The sequence below is a fragment of the Falco cherrug genome, chromosome 8, assembly GCF_023634085.1.
Source record: "Falco cherrug isolate bFalChe1 chromosome 8, bFalChe1.pri, whole genome shotgun sequence".
NCBI lineage: Eukaryota > Metazoa > Chordata > Aves > Falconiformes > Falconidae > Falco > Falco cherrug.
The window spans coordinates 46,449,266-46,463,271 of record NC_073704.1 but is presented as its reverse complement, the minus strand read 5'-3'; the positions used below and the strand labels follow the sequence as shown (position 1 = coordinate 46,463,271).

The following is a 14,006-nucleotide window of genomic DNA, read 5'->3' as shown; positions in this document are numbered from 1 at the left end:
CCTGTAACTCTGGGAGGAGCTGGAGGCGAGCACCTCTGTGGCAAGGCAGCTGGAGGGAACCCCAGCACCCACCTCCTGCGGCTGCTCTGCAGACTAGATGCATTTGTGTGTTCTCACTGAAACGTGAGAGAGACACGAGAAGCAACCAAGATTAATACGTGAGGGCAGAGCAGCTTCCAAGCGTGTCTGGCGCAGAGCATTTGTGACGCTGAACTAGATGCAGCAGCAGCCAGGCTTCACTGCTCCTCCCTGCCCCTTGGAAAAAGGGAAAAGCAAAAACCAGGTTTGCTGTTGCTGCCAGTAGAGGGTTAACTGAGAAATATTTCTGGGTGGTTTTTTTTCAAAACAGTATATACATCCACATGCCTGGTTACAGCAAGTGGTGAGACTGCATGGGCAGCCTTCTGCAAGCAATAGCTTCTCCTGCTCCTGTGACACGTACAGACTGATGGGATTATTTTTTTTAATATATATTTTGTGCTGATCTCAGCTTGATGCTTTTATCTGCACCACGAGCTGAACAGTGATCAGTTTTCCGTACTTAGGCTGTAGACAGCATGAGATGCATGCAGCAAAGCTGTTTTACGCATCACTTTTATTTCTGCTCCAGCAGAAACATCACATCTCCAAAACTTCTGCTACGAAGGGACCAGAGGCACGTGAGCCACACTTCCCCCATCTGCTATAGCTGCAGATCCAAGACAGTGCAAGGCAGTGAGTACAAAACCTGAAGCCTGCTGAAGCTCCCAGGAACACCTCTTGCTGCACGAGCAACAGTGTGACAACACCGGGCAGACAGCTACAGCTCCGCGGCGCAGATCCTGCTCCCTTCGGGTACTGCAGCATGAGGTGAATGCTGAGCTCCAGCCGGAGAAGCACCGCTAGGCAGGGCCAGCTGACAGGTGATTTAAAGCATCTGTTACAATTCCTGATATTGAGGATGTCTTTGAGATATCCCTTCCCAGCTAGGGGAGGAGGCAGGTCCTCTCCAGGCACCGACACATCACAGCTTGGGCGCAGGGAACGCGAGGCGGCAAGGCCACGTAGCAGCCACGCTTCGGATCCGCATTTGTCCCACGCTGAGGCAGGGTAGAAAGGGCTTCTTCAAAAGAAAATGCCCAGGTGTTCTGTGACTGGAATATCAAGGGCAGGTTCCTGCATCTGCAGGGTATTTTTCATCTGCCTGGGCTGTTCAGAAGACCACCCCTGCTAACCCTCCCAGCACAGCTTGCTTTGAGCTCGGGCTGGTGGGATTCCTCCCCCCTTCTGAAGTCAGATTTCTGCTACAGCTTAAAAGAGCAGCTCGGTAATGATGCAGAAACACGACGCTGAAGCCCAACTATGAAAGAGCTACCTTAAAACTCAAATACTGCCCTGAAGCTGGCAGCGAGCCGAGAGTGAAGCAGGTGTTTCCTGGACTAGAGAAAATAAATCAGGAGTCCGTACTATATTCTTAAATATGGTTTAATACTCTTCTCCATTTCTGTACATCACAACACCAAGATATCACTGCTTGGGATCTCTCTGCAGAGGCTATATAGTATGCGAAGGCTAGGATTTTTCACCCCCGTTTAATGTGTTTGTATGTGTAAGTGTAATACATATCAGTATATATTGATATACACATCAATATATAATGCAATATATATCACTGAAGAGAACACATTGATTAAAGAAATACAAAAATTTGGCATCATTTCCAAACTTAAATAGTAAAAATAAAAACTACAAAAAGGAGCTGCATACCCTAATGTATCATGTGAAACAACAAGCAGTATATTCAAAAATGTAAATTTACATCCAATTTTTCTGGTCTTGTCATGTCACATTAGACCCATTTACAATGGCAAAATCCAGAACATACCGCTGTGAAGACCACAAATGTGCTCAAACCTTGGTTTGCGCAAATCTGCGGTGGACCCAGTCACACCTTCCGTGAGAGATTCCAGCGTTGATGTGAAAACGACAGCAAAGCCATCTGCCCGGTTAGAAACAAGGGTTGCAAATGATATTGCTTACAATGACAGAAATTTTGGACCTCAAAGAACAGTGTGGCAGAAATTTTAAGACAAGCCCCCCTCCCCCCCCCCCCATTCAAGTGAAACAGGATTATTGGAAAAACAGGCAGGTATGCAGCTTGGAATGGAAGCTGCTTTTGACCAATGCACCAGGATGAGAGCCAGCAAGACCAGAACTGCCAGGCATCACCGTGTCAGAACACCCGTCGGAGAACCCCGTGACCCCCAAAAAGAAGCAAGACTTGTGCATCATCTTGTGCCAATGTCCACTTCACCCTCTGCCTGCAAGACCAGCTGAAAAACCCTTAGCCGTTTCTAGTAGGTTGAAATGCATTCTATATAGCAGGCCTGACAAAAAGCTTTCTTGTTTCTTGATGTGACCAGAAGTTTTAACCCGTTAAGGGCACGTTAGAGTTCAGCGTCAGATTGCCGGGATGCCTGTGAGCCAGTACAACCGAGCGCCTCGGTGCTGGGGGTGGATGGCCCCGGTGGGTTGTGCTAACGTTCAGCGGACTAGTATCAAATGCTCCACATGCACCAGCACTAAGGTTTCAGGCAAGGACTCTACGTACTAATTATTCCTGTAAAACACCCGCTTCCATTGAAGAACTGTGGGTTCAAATTCACATAATCAAGGAAACCTTACAAAGTCATAAAGCAAAAAGAAAACCTTACTGAGGAACAAAACAAAGCAAAGTGTACCTTACTTCACTTAAATCGTGTGTTTATTTTTTGTCAAGACTGAAAAAAAAAAAAAATAATTCTGAAGGCTGCACTGCTCAAATCCAAATTAAGCCCAAGACTTCAGCAGCATTTTCATCGCAATCAATGAAGTGCATTTCCTAGTTTGTAAGAACAGTGCTTCTGCAAATAGATTAAAGCACGTTTGGCTGGTAAGCCTCCCCAAACCATCTGAATTTGCATGCCACACATTATAAGCTAGCACTCTAGGTAAGTGCCTTCTCATTCTTTTGAAGAGAATGAATGGCTCCCATTTCATTATATTTCTTAGTCTGCAGTCTAAGCTGAGAATGCCATGTAAATGGGTCACGCCGCTGCAAAATGCAGCAATTGATTTCTCCAATCAAAGTAAAAAGAAACAAACCAGTAGGATCTTACTTCTATTAATTTTTGAAGGAAGAGGTTTACAGCAGTTAATGTATCATGAAGGTTAAAAAAATCATTTTCATAAAATACAAGAGCAACCAATTTCACCATTGAGTAAAAGTAAAAACTGGGATTCTTTTTAAATTAGTCCAAAGTGGCATATAGGAACTTAGTAGTTTGCTGCTGTACTGACACTATGACAAATCAAAGTGTAGGGTTTTGCTTTTTTAAATCCAATGCTTGTGGATCAAGTTCTGGAAATGTTCCAATTCTAAGGCAGGGATCTGTTGTGTTTTCCACCATGAGTTTGCTCCTTGGGTTGGATGCTGGAGGGGCGAGGCACGTTTTGCCGGACCCAGGTCGACTACCTAGTAGTCATCAAGGTCAAAAAATTCATCGTCTCCTCCTTGGTATTCCATTCCCTGGAAGTCCACTCGGTACCGCAAGATACCTGGTAAAAACAACACGCTTTAGCTTCTTCAAATTTCAAAGAGCTAGAAAGGCATTTTAAACAGTTTACTGAGCCCTGTCTGCACATCAAGAGTTTCTCAATTAAAATTTCAGAAACTGACTTAGTACTTGTATTGCCAGTTAGGCTCAAAGTGGTGACTGACAGCAGACATGCAGCTAGAGTGAAAACACCACATCCCTGTTACAGCCTGGCATGATTTATTGCCAGAAGGAAGAAAAACCTACCTGCCCAGCATAGGCCAGCTTTCTTCTGGAAAAGCTAAGCCTATTCTAGGAGGCCTGTACCTCCAAAAAAATACCAGTAACAGATCATTTGTCCTAATATAACTCTCAAAAGTCCTGTCGGTTAAACTAAGATGACAGCTGGCACTGAAATAACTTCTCAAACGGAATAAGAGCAGTATTCAGGGGCTGTCTTGCTGGATTCTTCTCACCCCAAATACCAACCTGGGCTTCTGGGAAACCTTTATCCGCAGAAGCATTTACTTAAGTGAAAGGTATTCAAGGAGTATTTCCTTTCAGGTCTATGAGGACCGGAGCATGGTAGCAAAGAGTATACCCCACCATGTAAAGAGGCTGGATCTGGCAGGATGGGTACAGACCCTGAAAGTTTAGAAACCTGTTGCTCCTTATGTAGCCAAACAATTCGAGCTTGTTTCCTTCTAACTGGTGTTCTCCGGCCCCTAGAAATTCCACTTTACCATACACTCATCTATGTTTTACATCCATCAACCTAAACACAGCACATGGCAACGGCTGGCTTATCAGCAAACAAGCAACAGCTTTGCCCTGGAACCCCCGGTCTGGGGAAAGTAAGGTGCACGGCAGGTGGTTTTGCTCTACCCTGCTAATGATTTTTGTTAGACAAGTGCAAAAGCTACCTGCACCTCTGCCAGACTTAGTCAAAACTGGTCAGTGAGCTCAAGAGAAGGACAGAAGGATTTCGGAAGCCTCATTTCTCCATGAAGTTGGGCTAAAAATACACTTTTATTTTGAAAAGAAGCGGAAGACCAGGGAGCAAAGTACAGGGAGGTTCTGAGAGATGAGTAACAGACATCCAACTGCTTCAGAAACTGGGCTGGTGTTTGTCATACACCACTTCTACACAGCGGGGCACAGCCTGCCACAAAACAACAACTGCGCAGAGACAGCGCAGCGGCTCACAGCCCTTCTGAAATTCAGCCGTTGGAAAGAAAGGACAGTCCAACCTGGGAGCGCCCTGGAGGACAGGGGGATCCGAGGAACACAGTCAAAGCAGCAGCTGACTAACATGCAGCATCATCTTGCTGAATAAGGACTGAATTCACCTGGAGATCCCTGATGAACAGGACAGTATTTTGAGCTGGTGTCCTGACTAAGAGGAGTAAGACTAATCAATCCCATTTGTGTCAGCAACAATTATCAAATCAACCATTAAAAGCAACAAACATTCTCCTGGAGTTTACCTCCAATTCCTCCAAATCCTTTCACAAATTGGGATCCTTCCTGTGATTTGTCTGTAACAATTTCCAATGTTGCTCCGAATTTCTTGTAGTTGTTTGCGAACCACTCCAGAAGGGGCATACTTTCTATCAGTTCATGTTCCTGGCCAGTCTATATAGACAGTTGAGGGGAAAAACAAACAAACAAACAATAAAAAGCATTAGTCACTGCATGTAAAGTCTTGATAAAATTCATACCAAAAGTTATCTTTGGCTTAAACATCACCACTGCCTTTTTAGTCCCGAGAGACACCAGCTTTCATGGGCTGCATGCTGGAGCACCCAAGAGGCAGGGTCTGGGCGGTGGGCGCTCCCGACACACCTGTGCCAGATCACTGCTGGTACAAGCAGATGGCCCCTGGTGCTAAGAAATTACATACGGACAGGCCTTGCTTTGGGCATCCATACTATGGAAGTTAGTGCAGAAGCAGGAAGGAAAATGCCTTCTTCATTTCTCTGGCCAGGTGTTACCTCACACTATGTTCCTGGCTTTCACTGTTTCTTTAAATTTGCTTTATACGCTGCAAACAGCCCACGGCCACTCATCCAACCAGGCGTGTATACTCTAGGAAACACTGACCTATGCAAAACCCATAGTTTCCCAAGTAGAAGGTCAAGTGATTATTGGCATAGAAACACTACATCGTTGCAGATAACATTGTAAACCTTCCCTGCGCAGAAGGAATTAGCAATTACTGCACCAGGAGGGAAAGCGGCTGGCACGGCTCCCCTGGCAGCCCTAACATGAGGCAGACACGACCACCCCTTTTGCAAGGGACAGAATTTTCTGCCCAGCTCACTCTGCAAGTAATAGATACCCCCAACCCTGTTGGGGGGTCTGACCTGCGCAGGCAAGAAACTCACAGGCAGCACACAAAGATCCACATTTCAAACATATCTAGAAGCAAACACTCCCTTGCGCTTCACTCCGTGTCATAGTCTGGAGCCTCACAGCTGCTTCAAATTGACCAAATCAGCCCACAGTAAGCAGGGAGTAAATGGGTTTGGGACCTTAGGTTGCATATTGCATGGTGGCTACCAAATTCTTCCAGCAGATGGTTTGATGGTGGTGAAAGATTCCATATTGCCTGTCACTTCAGCTCATTTATACAACCTTGGAATTGGCAGCAGGGAAGACTGGAGAAAAGCAAGTCTAGAATCCAGGGGTTACACTGAAGGTGAACAGGAAGAGCTGCTGACTTCAAGTCCCACCCGAGTGCCAGAAAGGTCACTGTGCTCACATGCTTGTGACAAACTAAGCTCAGATGTTCGCAGTGCTGCACCAGTACACAGAGAATAAAGCTACGTGACCAAAGCTGAAATACCTCTTTATCTGTGAAGTGGGATTTATCCTTCTCTTGCTCTGGTGTCAAATACAGGATCTTCTCCTCTGAGAAGGATAGGAGGGGGAAAAAAAAAAATAGGTTGGACAAGACTACCAGACACAGGTTAAGGACAGCAAGAAACTGACAGCAGCCAGTAATTACAACACAAAAGGTCTGATCATTGACACTGCCTTTCTTCCTAGCTGAAGGTCTATGAGAAACCAGCCAGGGCACACCAGTAGAGAGCAACTGTAGTGTCAACACAAAAAAAGGCAGAGGTCCCGCTGTAGGCATATGGTTTGTCTGCAGTCAGTAAGAATTATGTTTGTGGCTGTAAGGAACAAGCCAGTCTCCCCTCTGTGATGCACTGGTATCACATTTCTACTTACCCAACTGAAAGGCAGGATTCATGGTAGCTAGCTCTGTGACAAATTGCCACGCCTAGCTGGGATACTGCAAGTTAGTGACCTGCCTACATAACATCTCCTTGACCAAAAGTCCTTAAAGATCTGCTTAGGGAGTTCCTCCGGTGTAATCTATCCAAGTGAGACAGCTTAGGTGTTAAACCCTCATGGACTTTTTCAGTTTCACAGAAGTGCTACCTACCCTCTGTGCCTTGGCAGTGGAGAACGTATCTCATTATATCCAGATTTTCATAGACTATCAGTATCTCTACTGCTCCCATTTCCAAAGCTTTTAGTGTATCTTCAACGCCAAAACAGTACTTTCCCGTGTCCTGACTGATTTCGTCGAAGTATCGTCCTGCAGCCAGGATACAACAAAAGAGATTGTCATGAACAGTGATCGTGCCACATGGATTTTTAAACAAGCCTGATTTCAATGCAAGAAGCAACTGGACAAGGAGACTGCAATGCCACTGAAGGAAGCAAGGGATATGGTAACATGTAAAACCATGTAATTTAGAATATTTGTTGGTAGAAAATCAACTCCACCAAACACTGCTCTGTCAGGAATCTCTCTCCATTGAAAGGCTTACCTTGCTATGAGACAGTCAATTGGACTGACCCACCAGCAGGCCCTATTGAACTTCAGTCTTTTCAGAGGAAAGCAGCTATTGTTACTGTTGCCCTCCAGTGCTCTCTAATTAGTAACATTAGTCTGCTGACAATCAAACAACGGATCATTTTTACTGCTATCTTAAAACAAAATAAATCTTTACTCTCATTTTGCTGAAGGTGCAGACAACCTGAGGAGGTATTTTTTCCCTTCCTACCCAAATGTCATGAGAAGGCCTGAAACTGAGGTGACCTCTGATGAAGGAACAGAGAAGATCAGAGAAGTTTGGTGGTAAAAAACCCCACTCCTTAAAGTCTCATTTACGTCCTGCAGCATTTGAGAAGGTGCCCAGGTCACAAAGTATCACGACAAGTCACGCTCTGCCCAACTCTGAAAGCATTGCAGGGCTGAGGTAGCACACAAAGGCACTGCCAGGAGGTCTAAAGCAAGATCAGCACATTCAGTCAGGCACATCTGACTCCGGGAAAGGCTGAACATGTAGTCAACATACCTATTAGTTTTTTCTCTTGAATGAATTTCACATTGGAGAGGACCTCAGTTGACAACTCAATTGCTTGATTGAATCCATTTTCTCCTCCATATGAAATGTCAACTAGTTTGAGCACTTTGGATTGCAACCGCTACACAAGAGAAAGAGGAGACACCAAAAAGTCTATTACACAGCACTGCCGTAAGGACTACTTCATAACGCCACAAGAATAAGTACCTGGCAAGAGTCACAGCATTAATCTATTTTTCTTCACTTGCAAGCAGATGTTCTGAGTCAGAGGGACCTCTGAATGCTTAATACTGACGCACAATTTTCAGGCAACAAAGCTTGGGTTCAGTGGAGTTTAATTTCAATAAAGTTTCTACTTCAGATTTGGCAACATAAAGAACGTGAATGCCAGTTCCAAACCAGGGAGGACACATTTCTTCTTAGCACCGTTATTAAGGAAAGGAGATCCTACCTTCGTGCAGTAGGTTTTACAAAAGGGAAAGCTCTTTAGGATACATCAGATTTTTAGTTTTGCTCAAGTCACTCCAGACACCACTTACATTCCTCCTGAGATGCACCTTATACCAGAGTTACTGCTAAAATCACTATGTTACTACTGAAAGCTTAAACATTTGGGCTTTGCTCAGAAAAGGCCACTCACCTGATCAAACATGTCAGATTGACTTAATTCAGTTTTGAAGTCAGCTGATCCAGCTAAGACGAGACCAGCCACGTTCACCTTGTCGCCAGAAATGAACAGTTGCACAGCCGTCTCTGCTACCTTCCTTACATAGTTGTGTCGTTTTTCCATTCTCAAACGAGCAAAACGCAAGGCAGACTGACCTCCTCTACCTTTACGAGAGAACAGATGCGAGGTAGCAATTTGGAAGTAATTTCATTTCAGGAACATTATTAGCATGTGGTCCCAACTGGGCCCTGAATAACCGAAGCCAAGGGCAGATGCAGCTTTCAGAATTAGTTTGCCACAAGCAGAGCCAGGGGCACTCATTGAAACATGACGTGAATAAAGAGGGCTCATTCACAGCAAGAGATTTTTCTCCATGCACCCCATAGAGGAAAATATGTTGGGCTTTTTCCTTCCCCCCCCCCCCCCCCCCCCCCTCCATACAGACTCACAACTCTCTACAGGAATTTTGAACATCTGTGCAAATTTTTATGTCCCGTACCTTTATTAAAAGCAGTTTCCTTTGCTACACTGCCTCACATACTCTTCTTGCTGATGCAATGCATCCCAGCAGTCTGCTGCAAAAACTTGGTGGGGGAGACATTTCTATTTCATTTTGTCCCATCCTAAGCTACAAAGAAGGATGGTATGCCAGGAGCAGCTAACAGACAATTTGCTGAATTCATCAGCGGCTCACTACAACACAGCGTCATACCGTGGAACTAGAATTTTGCTTGCTCCATTAGGCTTCTGTGCTTCTTGGAAGGAACAGCTGCTTGCTTTTCGGTGTGGTGCATGCAACACCATCAGATGCAAATTTTAAAGACACTACTAAGTGAATATTACTACTTGTGCTAGTAGTAATATTTAGTTAAGGCTGCACCAAGTAAAGGGTCAAATGCACCAAGAAATAAAAAGCACCACTTTAAGAAGATCAACTGCGTATTACAGTGATGCATTAATTTTGACAGAAGGCTCAGACTAGAGGCTTTGCTGTCAGATTTCAAGGGAGCAAAGAACTGAGCAGAGCTGAACACCTACAGGCCAAGTTCCCTGCTTTTACCCTCGCATCTCACCCAACGACACTCTGCTGCAAACAGTCCAGAGACAGACTAGTGCATTACCATGCTTCTTTGGAAGATCCACAGTGAATTTGTGCAGGACTTCTCTTGTGTTTCCTTGAAGAGTTCCAAAGAGTGCACCGCTACCATCTATTACAATAAAGCCAAACTTGCTGTCGTCAGAAAGCAGCGCTGTAAGAGCCTGGAACAGAAAACAAACTGGTGCTTATTGCTGACAGCATCATTAAGGACACTGGTTCAGAACAGTTACCAGAAACAATACACCTCAGTTTTAGTTACATAGGTGGTCATTGCTATTTTTCACAAATAAATAAACTAGAAGAGCAGCAGATTCAGGAGTTGAGACTGTCCCAGATCACTATCTTGCACATTACTCCAAGAGCAGAAAGGCAACTGATGTTTAAGCTTGATAACTATTTTCACAGCATTACCAGTTCATCATATGACATCACAAGCAGATATAACAACAACACAGTAAAGACTGGCTCTGGAAAATGTTAAGTGAAACAGATCACACCTCTCCGAGGCTGCATCACCTCTCCAGCTGGCAAAACTGGAAGAGTTAAGCTTCCTAGTATTCCAGCCAGGAAAGCAGAACTTGCTTAGTTCACCGATTGGGCTATTTGTCAGTTCAGCTTTATACTACAAAGCACCGATACAGATTTTCAACTTGCCAACTATCACAAATACTGGTTTGCTGCACCTGCTGAATTCAAGTCCCAAAGGTAGAATGATGACACCTATAGTGGCTATGACAAATTCAGCCTTACAAAGCAGAATTAAGCAACAGCAGCAATAATCATCCTGTGCATAACTGGCTACAGAGAAGTCAGCCATAACATCTGCTGGAAAATGAAGCTATCCTTCACTTTTCTTCCCTTTAAAGAAGGCAGCTACATTAATCCTGTAAGGTCATTTCAGTTGACTAACAACTAAAGCACTGCTTGGCATCAAGGCTTTTGAGTTACTTTTGTCTAATTTGCTGCTCAGTCCTGGTCCTGGTGGTTTGGGACATCCACAAGTACCCAAACTCTGCACTCCTTTTTTGAGGGAATCTGTCAGCTACTGTTCCCTCAAGGACAGCCCAAGCAGGCAGGAACATTCAGCATGCACACAGACACATACACACACTCTTGTTCACAGAATTCATGCCCAGTAACAGTAATAGCAAGAATTCTGTCTCTGGCTGGCAAAAACACATCAGCAGCATGGAAAGCTTGTCAAATTCTGGATTGTTTTAAGTCACCAGTTTAATACTGGAAGAGTGATGGTGTTGGTTTACTGCACAGGACCTTTAACTGCCTGCATGCCTGCCAGCTTCATTATTAGCCTGAATGGAAAGGATAAAACCCATCAGTCATCTTTATCCAAAATCCACACAACCAAGTCTACAGCTTTCAAGCTTAAAAGAAACAGACACTAAGGTTTAATGGAATCTACTGGCCAAAATAAATATTCTGTATTAATTCTTCAGCAGTGGGATGAATGAGAGGAGGAAGTGGCATATTACATTGCAATCTATTTAACTGGGACAGAGCCAAGCAAATCGTGTGACTGGAACGAATGCTCCAGCCAAGGTATCAAAATAAGTCATTGTAAATCCTACCCTTCAGACACACATCAGGGTTCATACCCCTCTTGGGAAGTTGCTTTGGTTTCACACAGGCAATAAAATATCTAGAGGAAATCTTATCAGATACTCTTGCCAGGCAGCAGATGACTACAGCTCTGATGTTCTTGATTCCCTCTTATTTTAATAAAGTATCCAATGATCACTGATTCCCTCAGCTTCCCCTTCGTAAGTTCTATGTCAGCAATTCCACTGTTTGACCTGTCAAGCACAACAAAGGGACTATTGCTTTTATTCTACGCCTTCAGCCTGGGCTGAGTTTCCTCTTTGCAGCTTCAGCCTAAAGGAGAAGATCGCGTCCTTTTTCTGCTCCTTGACATGCCCTCACTTTCCCAGGAGATCTGTTGGTCTGTACCAAGACAGATGCTCTGTCTGTAGAGTTCTAGCTGCATGCTGGGGGGAACCAGTGGGTTAAAAGCATGGCTCCGCAACCAAATGAGACAGACAAATGAAGACTTCAGCGCTAACATCATCTCGTTGCTCAAGACAGTATACAGCAGGGTTTTACAGCTAGATTTGATTCTGCAGTGCAGACAATACCAAGTAAAATAATCACATACTCGAAAGACACAGGAGAGCAAACAGCCTACAGGGAAAGGTACTGTCAGTAATCACATCACCAGTAGCAGCAATTACCACAAATTCCTCAAGTTATTTCCACTCTCGCTGAGCAATGCTACACACCAGCAAGAGCGTATCTACAGCTGCCTCCTGAGAACAGTCCACTGGGCAGCAACTTTTTTTTTGTTATTATTATCATTTTTTTTAATATTGAATCAGTGCCCTGAGGCAGTAGCTGCAGACAAGACCAAATGAATCCCTTTCCTGACAGGGCAAAGGCAACTCACCGCCACTCACCCACTGCCAACAACTGCAGGGACAAATACCTCCCTGGGCTTTGCACCTCTGGCTCTCTCCCGAATTCTCTTGTTTACCTTTTGCTCTCAATTGCCTATGGGCACGTGGGCTCAGCAGAACCCAAGAGTTCTACCTGCAGTACAGTTGCGTTATTCCAGGTAGGTCAAAGATGTATTGGGATTTCATCCTTTTTGGGGAGACAGAATAATAGGGATATGCCTCACCTGTTCAACAAGCGTACCTTTCCTTCCCGTACCCCTCCCTACCCTTTGAAACCCAATCGTCTGCAAGATCTCAAAAACCCCCCCAAGGAACTACATCACTGAAGGGCCTGTCAAGCCCATGTCATACGGGTTTGATGACAGGCAACCAAGTCTCAGTCTACACGTTTATCACAGTTGAACACCATGGACGTGAAAGGCAGGCAGTAATTACTACAAATATTGAGACCTCTGCAACTGCCAGCAGATCCAAATCAGACTTAAGACGCAATAAACTGACTTTGTGCAGTCAAGACTAGTTTAATCCGCATTACTTTATATATGCCTCAAACCATTCATTTAACTAAGATAAGCAGATGTTGGATAAAAATAATCCCACTTTAGTGCAGACAGATTAGGCACATGCCAGTTCTCCATCACGGGCCTCAGTTAACACATGTGATATCAAGACTGGCAACACTAATATTATCTTGGCATTACTTTAAGGCCTAGCTTGGAATAAGATCTATGGGCCTCTAAGGTTAAGAAAACCCACTGCCTCCAGTTACAGAGAAAAGCTTACACCTGTGGGTTACACAAACTCAGCAGTTACTAGCTGGGCCAGTTAGCTGTAGCAGGAGCTGGACAATATCTCAGCTCCTTTCAGCAAATCTCACACATTTCTGAATACTGGCCAGTCACAAGCCACCCAGTGGCTTCACCAGCAGGATGTCTTAATGAAAGCCTGCTGTCCTACAGACTGTGGACTCAAGCACACCAAGGATTGTTCCAGTGAGCCTAGCAAAGCAGTCTGATTTTGACTACTGCAAGACCAGCAGGCAATAGGAGTCTTCTTACCTCTGTGTGGAATTTGTTGTCGCACAAATACAACGATGTATTGATTGGTTTGAAAGGTTCAAAGTCAATGTTGACTTTCTTCTCTTTTCCTTCTTCTGTCACAATTGTTCCACAGTAAACAACCAGACCATTTGGAGGTACTACAAAGGACATAATGCAATTTTAGATCACTAAGAAATATTGCAAGCTGGACCCATCAAAAACTAACTGCAAGGGCCCGAGACTTAAGGCAGAGTTGTAAAAAGCTTGGGAACTTCCATTTCTTTCCATTTTCCCCACCTCGTACCCTCCCAGATCTCTACAATGGAAAACTAACTTAGTGCACCTATAGTGAACAGCTTAGAGCCAGAAGCTAAAGGTAACACTAACGGGAAGGCCTGCAACAGGGCTGCAAGAACATGTGCCTGTCTGTTAAACCCATGAGCTGGCAAGCTCAGAGAATCCAGAAAAAGGCTGAACAGCCCTGTGACGCTTTCCTAGTTCTTACACAACGATTTATAGATTGACCATCTCAATGAAGGCCACTTGCCAGTATAAAGACAGTAACAATGAACTCTTTCCCAGTACTTATTTTAGATGGCCTGGAACTATTTCCTCTCAAAATGATGGTAGCGGCACAGTGGCATGCATAAAGCATACCTAAGTTTCCACTTGATGGAAACCCACTAGTTTAATGCAAATACACTATTGTGGAATAGCTCTTAGAAGATTGGCCAAGTTTAGAAGAGCCAGCACTGCCAAGGACAAAATCATGACCCTGCTTATTAAAGACAAG

General features: G+C 44.4%; 1 protein-coding gene across 2 annotated transcripts in view; it reads right to left on the bottom strand.

The window, feature by feature from the left end:
* Positions 1–1,446: 1,446 nt before the first annotated feature.
* ETF1 (eukaryotic translation termination factor 1) overlaps positions 1,447–14,006 on the bottom strand; it is a 28,434-nt gene continuing 15,874 nt past the window's right edge. For both annotated transcript variants that reach the window (XM_055718604.1, XM_055718603.1), the window contains exons 3-10: positions 13,232–13,371; positions 9,728–9,866; positions 8,580–8,770; positions 7,931–8,060; positions 7,009–7,164; positions 6,403–6,467; positions 5,042–5,189; positions 1,447–3,576 (exon numbers count right to left, since the gene is read on the bottom strand). In XM_055718604.1, coding sequence (XP_055574579.1) covers positions 3,494–3,576; positions 5,042–5,189; positions 6,403–6,467; positions 7,009–7,164; positions 7,931–8,060; positions 8,580–8,770; positions 9,728–9,866; positions 13,232–13,371 — 1,052 coding nt within the window. In that variant the 3' untranslated portion in view covers positions 1,447–3,493. The remainder of the gene's footprint in view (positions 3,577–5,041; positions 5,190–6,402; positions 6,468–7,008; positions 7,165–7,930; positions 8,061–8,579; positions 8,771–9,727; positions 9,867–13,231; positions 13,372–14,006) is intronic.